The sequence below is a fragment of the Nerophis lumbriciformis genome, linkage group LG38 (assembly GCF_033978685.3).
Source record: "Nerophis lumbriciformis linkage group LG38, RoL_Nlum_v2.1, whole genome shotgun sequence".
NCBI lineage: Eukaryota > Metazoa > Chordata > Actinopteri > Syngnathiformes > Syngnathidae > Nerophis > Nerophis lumbriciformis.
Genome location: NC_084585.2, coordinates 17,197,267 through 17,215,377, shown reverse-complemented (window position 1 = coordinate 17,215,377; position 18,111 = coordinate 17,197,267). Strand labels below are relative to the sequence as shown.

Sequence of the window (18,111 nt, the reverse complement as noted above, 5' to 3'; positions counted from 1 at the left end):
AGAGAGATATTTGTGACAGAAATGATTTAAAAATGTTTGCTGTATATTGGACGAGGAAGAAAGCAGGTTACAGGAGTGGACTGGCCATCGGGAGTTGTTTTTTTTACCCCCCCGACACGTGAGAGAAAATGTAAATTAATAAATGTCAGGGTGCTTTATATGAAATTTAATGACAAACCCAATTGCCTTATCAGATATATTACAGATGTATTTGTTGTGGCAATGCATGGTAGTCATCCTGACCGTCTTGGTCTAGCAGTTAGAGTACTCGATCACAATCTTGAGAGTGGAATAAAACAAATTCAAATCTTGCTCGACGAAATTTAGTAGCGGATAGCCCAAAGCCATTTCCTTTGTTGTTAATTTGGTTATTTTGCACCAAAAATAAATAATAATTTATCATGTATTCTTAATAATCCAAAACATGCATCTAATTCCTCAAACACTCTATCAAGCCACGTCCCCTTTACTCAAGCCATTTGTGTGCCCCACACTTCTGAAATCTAAATTCCGTCCTTGTTTTAAAATATTTTATTTCAGGTGCCACAATATCTTGTCAGGCCTTGACGCTAGAATTGAGACAGAAGTGATTTTGGTAAGCCTTATGCCGTTTTGTGTGTGTGTAGCTTTAATGCTAATGAGCTGCGTAATTTGCGCATTTCCGTACTTCATCACAGTATGTACACTATGTAGTGTTGTTGCGTATGTAACCCTGCCAGTCCAGCCTCGCATACCGTAGGCTCAACCCATCCATCCATCCATCCATTTTCTACCGCTTATTCCCTTTGGGGTCGCGGGGGGCGCTGGAACCCGACCACCACAAATCTCCCCTGATTGTAAGTCAAGTGGAGCAGTGCTTGCCAATGAGCTAAAAGCCACACACTGTCAACTCATTGTCCAGCACAGCTCTTACACCTTCAGGCGCCGGGGAAGGGAAATTTTCACAATGTACTATCGCACAGTCACACTAGCTGGCATCTACAATCGTATTACACATATTTATTGGTAATGACAATTTCAATACTTACTTCCTCTTCTCCTGCATCCATCCTTTTATTTGTGAAATGCAACAACTTGAGTTAGCCCTTCCTTTATTGCTACCTACATTAGCAGCGTGTTGCTGAGTACTGACCGTGCACTTTTACATAAAACTTAATAGATGCTATACACACACACACACACACACACAACTATGTAACATTAAAGACACAAGGAAATTAATGTTAGCAACACTAGCATTGCTATGTAAGCTACAGACTAACATACGCTCACATTTTAACATCATGCTAGGTCAGCCTATACAAACAAAATCATCAAACGTACTGCTTTTTTGTCTGGAGCTGACCAACTGATAGTTGGCAAAGCTTTATTCTAAAGATGTGTAGCAAAGCCCACTTTTTACAAAATGGGCGAATACTAGGAGTGTCTTAGACTCGTCGACAATTCGATTCAGAGGAGTCTGTGTCGAGTGTCCACCTCACAGTCGAAGTCTCAGAGAGAGGCCAGCAAGCAAACAGGAGGTGTGTTGGGAGGATGTTCCAAGATGGAGGACGTGGGGCCTGTTAGGTCGCACCGCATCCAGACAGGAGCTCCCTTGCTCTAATGTTAATCTTATCTTCAACTACGTTTACAGATCAGGGGTGTCCAAAGTGCACTTTCAATTTTTTTACGTCCCAAGGGCCACCGCACATTCTAAAAATACAATTATAAAAAACATGAACAATTGAATAATACAGGTAATACTGTAGGTGTAAAGTAACAGGAAAAAGTTGAAATGTTGACGCATAAAATTAGGGATGCATGATGCAAGATATATTTTTTAAGATGATACCGATACAGACAACTTACTGCTTCTCAAGACAATACCGATAACATATTTATATCTGTTATTTTTAAAATACAGATTTTATGTGTCGTATCATATTGTAAGTGAAATAAACTCAACTCAACTCAAAAGTAGTTTGTGCACACTGTAGGCTTTCAAAAAAACACCATTGTAGCAATGCTAGTGTTTCAGTTTGTTGAAATGGTTTGAAGTGTAATGTTTTTTTTCCCCATTGCCAAATGTTTGCAGAACATTTGGTGTCTTTCTCTGAAACATTGAAGAAGTTCCACACGATCCATGCCATGTTTGTTTACAATAAGCTCAGGGGAAGTTTACAACAGGCAAGCAGGAGAAAAGTAGCACTTGATTTGCTCACTTTAAAGTTATCGGATTTATTGGCTTAACGTCATAAGTTATCATTAGGGATGCTACGATATGAAAATTGCATATCACGGTTATTGTCACCAAAGTTGTCGCAGTTAATGTTATCACGGTATTGTTGAATGTGCTCAAAAAGTACTCATACACACTTATAACTGACAAAGTTTAAAAAAAAATTAAATACAATAAATAAATAACAACACAATATTCTTTTTTGGCAGAAGATATCTGTTGTATAATAATAATATGGTTCTGGCTACTTAAGAGTCATGATATTTCTATTTGAGTGTTTAAATATGTTTATCTTCTTCAGTTTGAATTTGTAAAAGTTTTAGTGGTTTTATTGAGAAAGAAAACAACTGTGGTTTATCATTATAACCTTTAACGTCACATCCCTATTCTTCATATCAGCCTAATTGTATGTCTCATATTTATCGTGCACCTGTGTTACAAACACAAAGGCTGTTTTTTTTCTGTTAAAAAATCTATATATTGAGTTGGATTTGTAAATGAATTATATCAACATGGATTCCGTATCCTTTGATTTTTCAGTGTTGTGGCACTGTATGGAAAAGGTTCAGACACCCTTGCTCTTGATCAGGAGTGTCAAACGCATGGCCTGATCCGGCCCGCGAACAAGTTTTATCCGGCCCGCGGGATGAATTTGCTAAGTATAAAAATGAGCCGAAATTTTTGAATGAAAGAAACTGTTGTTCTAAATGTGTCCACTAGATGTCGCAATAGCAATTATTTGTAGATTGTGCTACATACAATATGTAAAAAATATAAACCACATGATGTTAGTGCACGACGTGAGGAAAATGAACAAACTACATAAATAACATCTTGTAATTTGATTTTGATATTATTTTTTTATCTTGATAGATTGAAAATTAACACCAATGAGTTGACTGATGAACATTATCACATAATTTATTCAGAAAGTATAAATAAATTATAAATGATAAATGGGTTATACTTGTATAGCGCTTTTCTACCTTCAAGGTACTCAAAGCGCTTTGACAGTATTACCACATTCACCCAACGACACATAAAAGGTAGAATACTATTAACCACATGTAAGTGTAAAAAACAACAACAACATTATGATTCGTACATTTTCAGAATGTGCTTGTTCTATTTTTAAACAAAGAAAACAATCTGAAGTTGTCTTTATTTTTAAGTTATCGTGCCGTGATTTTATCAGTTCGGCCCACTTGGGAGTAGATTTTTCTCCATGTGGCCCCTGATCTAGAATTAGTTTGACACCCCTGCTCTAGATGGTCAAGTCGTTTCACCGTTCCCCAAGAGCCGAATAAACTATCCAATCTCTACCGTGTTTATTTGTTTAACTGAGTGTTTTAAACTGGAAAAGTCGCAAATATCAGTTTATCTGTGTGGATCCCCATTAGCTGTGGTCTTGCTAGCATTCATGTAGCATTCATGCTAGCATACATAAAACAATGATTGTCGACTATGGGCAAAGTCTAACAAGCCAGATTGGACTTTAAAAATCCCTGTTCGAAGACAGCCTTAGCATATACGCAGTGAGGGATCAAGCGAGGAGAATAATGTCCATGAGGAAGGAGTTTTTTCCTTCATGATATCTATCTGTGTTGGCCCTGCGATGAGCGAGCGACTTGTCCAGGGTGTACCCTGCCTTCCGCTTGAGTGCGGCTGAAATAGGCTGCAGAACACCCCCCCCCTCCCCCCACCACACCCCCTCCCTTTGCGACCCCGAGGGTGTTACAATGGATGGATGTCATAAAAGCACAAAACTTCAAAAGAGTTTATTGCACTCTCCTCTCGAGAGTGGCAAAATTCCCCAGTGAAAACTACTTCAATGAGTTTGTTTGAAGAGATGACATGAAAAGCAGCGACTGAATCCTGTGGTTTTGAAAATAAGAAGCCTTTGTGCTGCTACTTTATAATTGAAGATGGTAAATACAATATGTCAGTACAAATCTTATGGGGCGGCATAGCTCGGTTGGTAGAGTGGCCGTGCCAGCAACTTGAGGGTTCCAGGTTCGATTCCCGCTTCCGCCATCCTTGGGCAAGACACTTTACCCACCTGCTCCCAGTGCCATCCACACTGGTTTAAATGTAACTTAGATAAATAATGATAAATGGGTTATACTTGTATAGCGCTTTTCTACCTTCAAGGTACTCAAAGCGCTTTGACAGTATTTCCACATTCACCCATTCACACACACATTCACACACTGATGTCGGGAGCTGCCATGCAAGGCGCTAACCAGCATCCATCAGGAGCAAGGGTGAAGTTTCTTGCCCAATTGGGTTTTCACTATGTAAAGCGCTTTGAGTCACTAGAGAAAAGCGCTATATAAATATAATTCACTTCACTTCACAAATACTCTGCATTGAAAACTGTTTTCCAGATATACAACGAAGAAAGAAGACGTTTTAGTCTGGTGAAGAATCAGCCTCGAAAGATTGTGGAGAAGGTGGCCTCAGACATCGAGAAACTTCTGGCTAAGAAGCGCAAAGCTCTCGAAGTAAGTCGACACTGACGTTTTGTGTTTGTACTGTACCAGGGCTGTCAAATTTAACGCGATAACGCGTTAGCCATAAGTTCCTTGAGGACGCACATTTTTTTTAATGCACATGCATCCTGACTCCTTTTTGACCCTCGTTCCATTCTGTAGTGTGTACAAAATGTAATGGCGTTCCGTTACTGTTGAGCCACAAGCACGGAAATACCTCGCAGAAATGCATAAAGACAGGGGGACATTAGGGAAATCTCAGATCCAAAGCCATGGCAAGTCGTTCTACCAACAAGACGAGACCATTTTTATCTTCGATCGCCTAAGATGACATCATTGGAGTGAATGCCTGCTTGCGTGCTTTGTAGAGAGGAGGAGCTTCACGTCCGTGTTTAAATTACAGTTGAGTGCATTGATGACATAAAATGTATATCAGTGGTTCTCAAACGTTTTTCAGCAAGTACCACCTCAGAAATCACTTGGCTCCTTCAAGTAGCACCATAAAGACTGACATAAAATACAGTAGCGTAGAACACCCAAGTATTCATAAAAACAATGCAGAGGTTTTATTTAACAAGTACATTTGTTATTTTTGGCCACTGCAACATTGCACACCGTTTGAACAGTAACACTGTGTTTGAATATAGGAAAATAAAACACTAATCACTTAATTTAGTGATTCTTTGGCGTACCACTAGATGGAATACCGTACCACAATTTGAGAATCACTGATGTAGATTGTTACATTAACAGCTTTAGTAAGATGAACTAAAGCTCATCAGAAAAAAAGACAATAGACAGTCTCACTCACCTCTGGCTTCACAATAATAGCGCTATGCGTCACAGCCGGTCTAACTACCATAACAAAATCAAAAATCGTCTTCCATTCTGGTCATGCTTTGTCAAAGATGTTTTGTAACGTAATCTGTGATACTTCTACCTAAATAAATGTTTTCTGTCAGATTGAAGTAAGTGTATTTTCTTTTATAACCTGCTCTGATTTTTATATAAAATACTGTCTGTTCTTTTCATTTTTTTAATTTTTGTTTGTTTGATATTCATTGTAAAGTTCATCTGTTTTTTCAGTGGGGCCCTGGCTCCACTGCAAGCATGAATTAATAAAGTCAAGTCAAGTCAAGTCAAGTCATAGTCCGCAATTACAGAATGTTTAACAGGCTGAATATTACATTTTATTAGTAAATAGAGAAGGTCAAACCATTGTCATGCAGAGATATAAATACCATTAGCTTGTACAAGATGTAATGTAAAGAATATCAAAAGCATTCATTTAGGTAGAAATATCACATTTTTCATTACCTAACATCTTTGACAATCAAAGCATGATCGTAACAATACATATTTTGTGTTATTAATGTGTGAAACCGGTATCTAAATATGGTGTAGCTCCTCTCCTATGAATGTAAGTGCTCCTACAGCAGGAATACAAACTCTGTATTCCTACAGAATACAACATCTGGCAAGTCCCCAACACAGTGCAGGTACCGGTAATTGTTTTTTATTGTCATTAAAACGTGTTTATGTCCTTTTTGTGTTGAGCTGTTAAAAAAACATACCGTAATGTTTAAAAAACATTTCATTAAAAGCAAATTAATTGTCCAGTCATGGTGTTAAAACTTGATCTGGTCTGGGGTACACTTATAAATGATGAAAAACTGTATTTATCTGCGATTAATCGTTATTAATTTGAGTTAACTATACAAAACTGCGATTAAATGTCCTAATTGTTTGACAGCTGTAGTTTGTACCTTATGTCAAGAACAAGCAGACTTATTCCTTAAAGTTAGTGACATGTCTGAGGTAATGTCTTTTTTTTTTTAGAGGTTAGCCAGAGAGGCAGAGCAGCTCCAGCGAGAGCATTCCTGGCAGGATGGCATCAAGGTAACTTCTGGAACACTTTATAGAATGCTGTTTTTTCTATATTTAACCCTTTGTGTTAAGGCTAATTTTTTACATACTTATGTGTTTATTTTCATATTTAAATTTGTATTTTTTATTTTATTTTGATATAGTGTATTTATGTATTTTATGTGTAAACATGTCCAACATATGTAAAGAAGCTTTCATATGACTTAGAAAGAAAATTAAAATGTGTAATTATATAACTCATGTACTCATTTAGCAAGATACATTTAGTTAAATACCTACCCTCAAAGCCAGTCGATATAATTTACTAACTAACTAACTTTTTGCTTGACCTTTTGTTTTTGTGTGTATAGTGGTACCTTTTAAGTTTTTAATGTTATATGCTTACTTGTGTTTCATTGCATCCATTAAACAATTACAATCCGCAAAATACAGTCTAAAATGTCACAAAAATTCAATCAACCATTTTAAATATTCCGCTACAAACACCTTTGGTAATTTTCGTACAGTCTACAACACTGGAGTAACGCTTCTGCACTCTGACAATTTTATCAGATCAGTCATACTGGAAATACACGCAAATTTGAAAGAGATGTGGTGTTTATCATTCACAATGCTTATTTTAGACAAGAACACATATGCTTGGTTTTTTTTATGCATTTGTAAATAAATAGCTAACAATTGAGTCAACAGATTGAAGGTCCTCTGTTGCGCCAATTATATCCTCTCTAAAAACATCCAGAAACCGGCAACAATATTCCATTTACATGTCGTGACCTGAAGATTAACATGAGTGATATTGTTATTATAAGCGCTAACGCAGACGGACTATTTTAGCGGTGCATTAACAGCAGTGAGTTAATGCTAGTTTACGCTGCTATTGTTGACACACTGAGCCGCCGGCTGCTCTTGCTTTGTCTCAAACCTGTTAAAAGTAAATTCTAGATTATAATTCATGCATCTCTCACCTGATAGTAGACAAATGTGGCCATTGACCGAGAGGCTGGTCGACTTTCACATCCCTGACCGGGATGGTGAAAAAGAAACAAATAGATGCTTCCTGCAACATTCTTTTTTCAACCCTTTGTGAGGATTGTGATTGAATCTTCATCCAAACGGAATTATGTGAGCGTCCCGTCGGTCAACATCCCAGCAATAGTAGAAATATTGCAGTAAGTGTTGTTTTATTATGGTTTAACATGGTTAATGTGTCTGTTTAAGACCGAGCAATGCTGTGGATGCTAGTGTCACAATAAAGCTGCATCCGGGCAGCATTCGGGGCTTTCTAAATCTTATTGCTCATCCTCCTCGTGTTCCGGCTCTAACATATAAGGTCCTGGATCGTAGTTTTTTTCCCAAAGTAATCATTGTTGGTTCTAACAAAGTTTGCTTTATTAGCATTTTTGGTGATGGGGAAGGGATCTTTGGTTCCTAGCGCAGCGTCACACGATCACGTGACTGGCTTTCTCATTATCTCTCAAAATGGCTCGGTAATCTCAGTCAGATTGATACTATTTTGATCATGTCTATTTATTCGCAAACTTTGGAAGTCTTTTGGTGTCATAAATCAGATATATATGATAATAGCTTCAATATAGAGGCAACTTCTTTTTTCACTCTACTGGTACTTTAAAGACTACAGATTCCATTGGTCCAGTCATGTCATATGGAGTACTGCCACCAGAGGCAATAGTGAGGCCACATCTACTTTGAGCTCCTTCCAACAATTGCTGTGTCTCAATAGTCACACTTCCATGTTCACACTTAGTCATCAGTGCAGAAGTGTGCTCACACTGACAAGTACGGCACTCAACTGAAGCTGCACTCAAAATGAGGCAAGCCAAAGGTTGTTCCGTCAAGTGGTTGCAATTCACCTTTGAAAGAGGAGAAGAAGAAGCGTGATTTTGCATAGCACTAAACTCTAATACACAGTGTTCATATTGTACTGATGGAAGTGTTCAACGTGAGGCGGAGCCAATAGTGCTCATGAACTGAGGAGGAGAATAGAGGACCATCCCCACTTTGGGTTAGTATGCTGCCCCGTGTAGGTTTGGATTGGCGAGTGTCACAACGCCTCACATCCTCGATGATCTACAAGCAAGAATGAACTCTTGAGTGTAAATAATTTTTGGTAGAATCAGCACATCTATCTTTTATGTGTGACTGACAATCTGTGCTGCTGCTGAAAGGCTCAGAAGTTTAAAAAAAATCATTCTAGATCAAACAGAGTCCAAAAATAGAAAGATATCAGCCTTTGAGAAGATGCCAGGCTTAGTCTAAAGTATGTTAGGGCTCAGAGAACGACACAAACAGATGGTGATGCGCTGCCTGATTAAATTGCAATACTTACTGATTGAAAACACTTGTTTTGTTCTTACTTTGAATGTTACAATTACACTTTCAGATGTGTGTTTGCATTTGTGGTTTAGAAGATAAGTGTATGTTTGTATGTGTGCTCAGGAGCTGGACATGGCGTACTATGACTCCAAGGCGGAGCTGGATTATGTGAGTTACTGACTGTTCAACCATCAAACACTTTCAAATGTCCAGTACGAGAACTGTATCAAACATTTGTTCAAAAACATGTTATTAAACAATGATTGTCGCTTTTCAATCCAGCTCTGTGCATTGGACGGCAGACCTCATATTCACCTTGTCTGCTAGAATATAAACATGTAGCAGGAGGGATCAGGGTTGCCAACGTAGTGACTTTCTTTAGTTTTATTGGACACTTCTAGAGACTCTAAAATTAAAGCGCGTATCACACTTACAATGTTCATGAAAGTTACTTGCAGACGTGACTTGGCCAATTGTGCACACTAGGTGGCAACATAATTGTAACTCCTCCCACCGCTCACCTGCAGACCAACTGCAAAAGATAGATTTTAGTCCTGTTGGAAATACTGACGCGCCAGGTTTTTTTTTAACATTCAATCAATCAATCAGTCAAAGTTTACTTATATAGCCCTCAATCACAAGTGTCTCAAAGGGCTGCACAAGCCACAACAACATCCTCGGCTCAGATCCCATATCAGGGCAAGAAAAAACTCAACGCAATGGGAACAACGAGAAACCTTGGAAGGGACCCCTGGGTGACCGGTGCAATGGATGCAGAGTGGATACAGTTAATAATGTGTCCATAGTGGGGCCAGCAGGTGGCCTCCCAATGGACTGGACTTGCACATGAAGTCACTCCTTATGCATCAGTCGGTGACGTCACTGCGCCGCGACGTGTCTACATCATACTTGCCAACCCTGAGACCTCCGAATTCGGGAGGTGGGGGGGGGGGGTTGAGGTGGCCGTGGTTGGGGGGGCGGGGTGTGGTGGTAGCGGAGGGTGTACATTGTAGCGTCCCGGAAGAGTTAGTGCTGCAAGGAGTTCTGGGTATTTGTTCTGTTGTGTTTATGTTGTGTTACGGAGCGGATGTTCTATCGAAATGTGTTTGTCATTCTTGTTTGGTGTGGGTTCACAGTGTAGCGCATATTTGTAACAGTGTTAAAGTTGTTTATACGGCCACCCTCAGTGTGACCTCTATGGCTATTGATCAATTATGCTTGTGTGTGTGTAAAAGCCGCATATATTATGTGACTGGGCCGGCACGCTGTTTGTATGGAGGAAAAGCGAACGTGACGACAGGTTGTTGAAGACGTTAAAGGCATTGCATTTAAGGCACGCCCCCAATATTATCGTCTGGGTGGAAATCGGGAGACATTCGGGAGAATGATTGCCCCGGGAGATTTTCGGGAGGGACACTGAAATTGGGGAGTCTCCCGGGAAAATCGGGAGGGTTGGCAAGTATGGTCTACATGCAAGAGGTTCCCTTGCTGGCCCCACTATGGACTTGTCACGATGGGGGGGTCGCAGCTTGCTGCGGGGTCGTTCTCCCAGGAATGCAGACAAACCACTCCGGACATGGCGTGTAGGTAAAAACATGATTTAATTCTCAAACTACCAAAGTAGTACCAACAAAATGGAACACAAGGCGAAGGCACAACGTGTTGATAGCACTTGGAGCTAATGCTACTTCTTAGCATGGACTAGGGACAAACAATACTCAGGTAACTGTGGCATGAAACAAACAAGACTTACATAGCATGGCATGAATCAAACACTTAGCATAAACTAGATACAAGGCAAAACTCACGTAGACAGGTTGCATGTAGCAAACAATGACGCCAGGCCGACTGATTGTCAAAGGCAAACTTAAATAATGCCTCTGGTTAGTGCTCGGGTAGCAGGTGAGCGGCCGAACACTAATCAGAGACAGGTGAACATAATTAGCAACAGGTGCATGAGTCCAAGACGTAAAACAGGTGACACTAATGGTTGTCAAAGTAACAAACAAACAAGGAAATGCAACCAGGAACTATGGAGTCTTTAAACAGAAAATAACATAAAACATGATCCAAACCACAGATCATGACAGAATCCCCTCCTCAAGGACAGATTCCAGATGTCCAAAAAAAGACAAAAACCAAGCAGGGTCAAAAGTCACGGGAGGGCGGAGGGAGGACTTGGCGGTGGGTCGCCAGGCCAAGTGTCCCTGCAACCAGCGAGGGAGAGTCAGGTGGCGGCGACGTGTTGAACGCCGCTGCACTTAGCGAGGCGGGCGACCAGGGAGCGGCCACATCCGTGGTCGACAAGGAGGTGAGCGTGTCGGCGTCGTCGTCATGGCAGGCTTGGAAGCAAGGGACGAGTCAGGCGTGGACGCAGCAGACGATGACGAGTCAGGCGTGAACGCAGCAGACGGCGAAGCTTGGCGCCGTGCAGGTACATGCGGCGAAGCTTGGCGTGGTGCAGGTACAGGCGGCGAAGCTTGGCGTGGCGCAGGTACAGGCGGCGAAGCTTGGCGTGGCGCAGGTACAGTTTGCGAAGCTTGGCGTGGCGCAGGTACAGGTTGCGAAGCTTGGCGTGTCAGCCGAGGTGCAGGAACAGGTATCAACCAAGGTGCAGGAACTGGAGCAGGTGTTAGCCGAGGAGCAGGAGCAGGTGTTAGCCGAGGAGCAGGAGCAGGTGCTAGCCGAGGAGCAGGAGCAGGTGCTAATCGAGGAGCAGGAACAGGTGCTAGCCGAGGAGCAGTAACAGGTGCTAGCCGAGGAGCAGGAACAGGAGCTAGCCGAGGAGCAGGAACTGGAGCTAGCCGAGGAGCAGGAACTGGAGCTGGTGGCGTCTGCAAGCCCACCGGAGATGATGGTGGCGTCTGCAAGCCCACCGGAGATGATGGTGGCGTCTGCAAGCCCACCGGAGATGATAGTGGCGTCTGCAAGCCCACCGGAGATGATGGTGGCGTCTGCAGGCCCACCCGGGCTGAGGTTAGCCATGAGCATGGCGGAGGCGGTCTAGCTGGGGGTTGCGGCTTGACATGCCGACGGACTGGTGGTGGAGGACGGGCTGGAGGTTGCGGCTTGGCAGGCCGAAAAACTGGCGGTGGCGGCCGGGATGGAGGTTGCTGCCTGGCTGGGCGCAGCTGAGCCACCCCACCCCCCCCCCTCAAGGGGCGGATACCAGACGCGCTCCGGAACAGTCTTTAAGGGAGGGTGGCGGGAGGTCAGGAGGGGGGTAGACTCCTCCCCTCTCGATTGTCCAACAAGTCTATTCACCCCCCCCCACTTTAGACTGGGTGGGAGCAATAGTCACTGGGGGCGGAGCTTGAAAAACAGAAGACTGGGACTGAAAAAATCTAAATCTTGAAAAAATCTTATCATAAAGGTTATTTATAGAAACAAAGTCCTTAGTGGGTGGCTGACAGAGAGAGTTAGAGGATTGAAAAAAAAAAAGTTCTGGTCTCTGACGTCATCGGAAGTGGGCGGAGTGACGTCATCAAAAGTGGATGGGTACTGGGCTGCCTGCAGCTTTGTTCGGTCCGGGGGAGGAGCTTTCGGGAGTGACGCGTCCTGGCAGCGAAGTGAAGCCCTTTTGGTCGGCTTCCGTCTTCGCTGACGCGTCCGGTACTGCGGAGGTGTGGCAATGTCCTCGGGCCATTCGGAGTTGAGTGGGATCAACTTTCCATTAGGACCCCACATCAGGTCCTGGCGCTCTAAGGGGGAATAGCGGAGAGTCTCCGCCTCCATTGCCTCCAAATCTAACCACGTACCTAAGTCCAGCTCCTCAAAGTCCGTTGCGGAAGAACTATAAGCTGGCGTCATTCTGTCACGATGGGGGGGGTCGCAGCTTGCTGCGGGGTCGTTCTCCCAGGAATGCAGACGAACCACTCCGGACATGGCGTGTAGGTAAAAACATGATTTAATTCTCAAACTACCAAAGTAGTACCAACAAAATGGAACACAAGGCGAAGGCACAACGTGTTGATCGCACTTGGAGCTAATGCTACTTCTTAGCATGGACTAGGGACAAACAATACTCAGGTAACTGTGGCATGAAACAAACAATACTTACATAGCATGGCATGAATCAAACACTTAGCATAAACTAGATACAAGGCAAAACTCACGTAGACAGGTTGCATGTAGCAAACAATGACGCCAGGCCGACTGATTGTCAAAGGCAAACTTAAATAATGCTATCTGATTAGTGCTCGGGTAGCAGGTGAGCGGCCGAACACTAATCAAAGACAGGTGAACATAATTAGCAACAGGTGCATGAGTCCAAGACGTTAAACAGGTGACACTAATGGTTGTCAAGGTAACAAACAAACAAGGAAGTGCAACCAGGAACTATGAAGTCTTTAAACAGAAAATAACATAAAACATGATCCAAACCACAGATCATGACAGGTCTGGACTCTCACATTATTAACAGTATCCACTCGACATCCATTGCACCGGTCATCCAGGGGCGGGGGTCCCCACATCTGTGGTCCCCTCCAAGGTTTCCCACTGCGCCCAATGGGTTGAGTTTTTTCTTGCGCTGATGTGGGATCTGAGCCGAGGATGTAATTGTGGTTTGTGCAGCCCTTTGAGACACTTGTGATTAAGGGCTATATAAATAAACTTTGATTGATCAATGATTGATGGTCCTAATATTACAAACAGCTCCTTGATAAGTTTCCCAGGAAGTGGGTCAAGTAAACATGTTGTTTGTTTTGTCCCATTTACAAGTCGCAGGAGTTCCTCTAATGTTATTTCTTCAAAAAGAGAAAGATTTTTTTGGAGGGCAATATCCGTCGTACATACATCCGTATCTGCGTTAATAGAACCCAGTTGGATCTGGGATGCGTTATCTTTCATCTCCTTTCTAATGAGTTCAATTTTCTTATTAAAGAAATTCATAAAGTCATCAGCCGAGTGGGTGGAGCTACTGGGAGGAGTCCCTTGTTGGGTTAGCAATGCAACTGTACCGAACAAATATTTAGGATTGTTTTTATTGAGGCGGATGAGATTGGAGTAGTAATTAGTTTTAGCTAAGGTGAGTTAAACTATCACTCCATGCTTGATGGAAAATCTCAAGTTTAGTCGCACGCCATTTGCGTTCCAGCTTTCTACATGATAGTTTAAGAGCTCTAGTTTCTCCTGTAAACCAGGGGGTACGCCTTTAAGAGGCCTTTTTTAGATTTAGCGGGGCTATACTATCAATGGCATTGCGCAGGGCATCGTTAAAGTTGTTAGTGAGGTTATCGATAGAGCCCACATACTTTGGGAATGGTGCCATTACCGAAGGCAGTAGGCCAGCAAGAGTTGGAGTTGTGACAGCATTAATGTGGCTGCTAAAGCAGTGGTTATTAGTAGCTTGTTGACAATGTGTCAGAACTTCAAATTTTATAAGGTAATGATCGGACATTACTTTAGTGTACGGGAGTACCATAACTTTGGAGGTGGTGACACCCTGGACAAGAACTAGGTCTGTCGTATTACCATTGCGATGCGTGGGTTGATTTATTTTTTGTGTAAGACCACAGCTATCAATTATAGTTTGGAGCGCCATGCATGGAGGGTCTGACGGGGTATTCATATGGATATTAAAATTCCACATTATAATTATATTATCTGCAGGCGTCACTAGATCAGCGACAAACTCTGCAAATTCACTGATAAAGTCTGAATAGGGTCCAGGGGGGTTGATAGATAACAGCCAGATAGAGAGGTAGCGGTGTGACAGACCTCATTGTAAGCACCTCAAATGATTTATATTTATTACTTAGGTTAGGGGTAAGGTTAAGGTTTTCATTGGATATTAGTGTGACCCCTCCACCCCTTTTAAGGGCCCGGGCAATATGTGCACCCGTATAGTTAGTAGGAGATGCCTCGTTAAGCAGGAAACATTAATCTGGTTTTAGCCAGGTTTCTCTGAGACCAAGGTTGTTGTCTCTAATGACCTCATTAACTAATACCGTTTTATGGGACAATGATTTGATGTTTAAAAAGCCCATGTTATATAGGTAGTGGGCTGTTTTGAGGAATTTTTGTTAATGGTATCCGTAGTACTGATATTAATAATGTTACGTTTATTTTGTGTAATGTGCCTTAAATAATTTCGATCACAAATAGGAATTGATAAGATGGGGATCTTGAGATGATTGGCTTGGTGCTGCCATAGATTCAACGCGTCATAATTTGCCACCTCAGGAGGATGCATGTTCACCTCTGGCACAGTCACTACAGAAAAAAACATTATGTGAGTTGTGTATTATTCTACGAGAAATGCTATGTGTGCAGGAATTTTTCAGCCTGGCGCTGGTTAATTCTCGTTTAACTGACTAACTAACAGACACTCTAATAGCCTGTTTCCGAGCTTGCTCTAGTGTAGTTAGTCAAGTTTGACTCAAATAGTGGTCTATATTTCTGGAGAGAGTGATGGCGCCTTCCCGGTTAGGGTGAAGGCTGTCTCTCCTCAGCTAGCCCGGTTTGCCCTAGAACAGGGGTCGGCAACCCGCTGCTCCGGAGCCGCATGTGGCTCTTTGATCACTCTGATGCGACTCAGCTGTATACTTGCCGAACCGAAACAACGTGAGGCTGGACCGGCACGCTGGTTGTAGTGGGCACTAAATGCTGTACCATCACGGCACGTTCGAGAGAACAGTTGCCTTGAAATTCGTAGTCTGCCAGAAAAATCGGGAGGGTTGACGAGTATGACGCTGTCAAGCGCCATTCATATAAAACCCGCGGGCCGCACTAACATTCAATTTTCATATTAAAGTGTGGGCTGCGTGTCTAAGACCCTTGGTTTATACGTAGCACAAAGCAAAAAAAAAACTTTGTATGCAGTGTTATTTCATTTTAAATTTCAAAAGATTTTTGTGGCTTCCATTGTTTTCTTTAATTTGTGAAACTGGTCAAAATGGCTCTTTGACTGGTAAAGGTTGCCGACCCCTGCCCTAGAAAGAGGGCCAACCTTTCTATACCTATCAATAAACGTTATAAACGTTAGTCCCTGTTTTTCTACAAAAACTAGCGAGCCACTTGTTAAGCAAGACTAATCTGTTATTCTGTGTGTTTATAACATTCATTTCAGCAAAGGTCCGAAATGGTCTAAGAGGCTTGCATTTTGACACATTTAAGATATTTTATAGTGAAGTATTGATGGACAAATTCAAAGACTTAGCAACATAAAATTATTGATAATAATTATTATCACTACAAATAATACCACCATTATAATTATTATGTTAATAGTAGGCCAGCTGTGTGAATGTGAGTGTGAATGTTGTCTGTCTATCTGTGTTGGCCCTGCGATGAGTTGGCGACTTGTCCAGGGTGTAACCCGCCTTCCGCCCGAATGCAGCTGAGATAGGCTCCAGCACCCCCCGCGACCCCAAAAGGGACAAGCGGTAGAAAATGAAAGGATGGATGGATGGAATAGGGGTGCCTTAGTCCGATATTGATATTAGTCTGATATCAGCAAAATGCTATATCTGCTTCCATCTAAAATGTCCAATAAAAGCAGTCCTGCAGCACATTTACCTGTGCAAAGCTGGGACATCTAAATCCAATAAGCACACAAAGTTAGTCTTTTATTTTATTTTAGTCAAGTCATTTACAAAATGTAAACATGGTAGGTTATAGGCAGCGAGGAGCTAGCAGCTACACAACAGCTAAGCACACAGTAGCACACAAGCTAAACATGCGTAATAAGTTATTATTATTATTGCAGTCTAAAATAGTCCATTTGTCAATTTGACAAGTATCAAATAATTATAGTTGCATATTACGTACAGTGCACATACAAAGTCCCTAAGGCAGAAGCGTATTAAAAAGTATCCAGTAACAAACGTGTCTGCCTCATTCAATTTACTGCGCCACAAGTAAAACTTAAGGAATTATTAAGTCCATTCCAGACAGTCAATAATACATAGGTTTGTGTTTTTCATATCTACCATTGTTTACTGTTCGACTAATTTCACTTGAACCAGCCTTTTATAACATTTCACACTACAAAATAATAAAAGCATGGATAATTTGTGCTGATAGTGTATCGGTTCAATATATGTATTGGCCAATACTCAAGGCTCCAAAAAGTTGTATCTGGACACCCCTATCATTAGCCACTGGCGTATTAGAATGCATTCGAAAAACAAACAAGAGGGATACATTGTGGTGGTCCACTGTACAGCATTTATTGTGCCGATATTGTGGTAAGTGATTGTAAATGACTTGTTTGTGTCTCTGTTCCATGGCCTCAGTATTCCATGGATGGAGAAAGCGAAGTGGAGAATCCCTCCCACATCAAGCTGGAGTTTGTGTATGACCCCAATTTCAAAAACAACGTCAACTATTCCTACACAGCGGTTCAGATTCCCACAGACATTTACAAAGGAGGCAAGTCGCACTCTCTTGTTGGATGTTGTTTAGTTGGGATGTATAGTGGCTAACTTGGTACAAGCGCGCAGTAACATCCAAACAAAGAAATAATCTAAAACCAAAAACACCATAAAAAATATATAGAGTGGAACCTCAATTAACAAACTGAATTGGTTCTTAAACAGAGTCCGTACATTGAAAGGTTCGTACAGTAAAGCAAATCTATCCACAATCATCAATATAAATATAAATAATGGGTTCTAGCCTCGATACTTGTCCATATTTCAGTGAAGGGTTGTACACTTTAAACACAATATAAAGTGCTAACCTTTTTTGCACCACGGACCGGTTTAATGTAGGCATTATTTTCAGGCACCGGCTTTCCACTTGTGCCAAATAAATACAGCAAAAATAAGTGCATGAAAAATACAACTCACAATAACACTGAGTTTGTGTTAGCCCTGGGCTTGTTTCTTTGTAATGAGATCCCCAGCAAGTTACCATCAACCTGCTGGGGACTGCAGATGGAAATCAGCCTTTGGCTACAATCCGTCAAATGTATATTTCATATGTTCATTAATTTGCATTGTCTCATGTCACAAAGTTATAACAAATGGCAACTTCCTATGAAGAGTTTTATTGTACATCTGTAAACAAGCTTATTGGTGTGTCTAGTGGGACAGATGAAAGTTAGGTAGGAGAAAATGCATCCATCCATCCATTTTCTACCGCTTGCCCCTTTTGGGGTCGTGGGGGGGTGCTGGAGCCTATCTCAGCTTCATTCGGGCGGAAGGCGGTGTACACCCTGGACAAGTCGCCACC

At 41.9% G+C, this 18,111-nt stretch overlaps 1 protein-coding gene across 1 annotated transcript in view; it reads left to right on the top strand.

The window, feature by feature from the left end:
• The window catches only part of LOC133578310 (voltage-dependent calcium channel subunit alpha-2/delta-2-like), a 90,589-nt gene that overhangs the window by 35,041 nt on the left and 37,437 nt on the right, over positions 1-18,111 (top strand). Inside the window, exons 3-6 of the mRNA XM_061932640.2 lie at positions 4,606-4,722; positions 6,550-6,609; positions 9,055-9,099; positions 17,172-17,307. Of these exons, the coding sequence (XP_061788624.2) occupies positions 4,606-4,722; positions 6,550-6,609; positions 9,055-9,099; positions 17,172-17,307 (358 nt within the window). The remainder of the gene's footprint in view (positions 1-4,605; positions 4,723-6,549; positions 6,610-9,054; positions 9,100-17,171; positions 17,308-18,111) is intronic.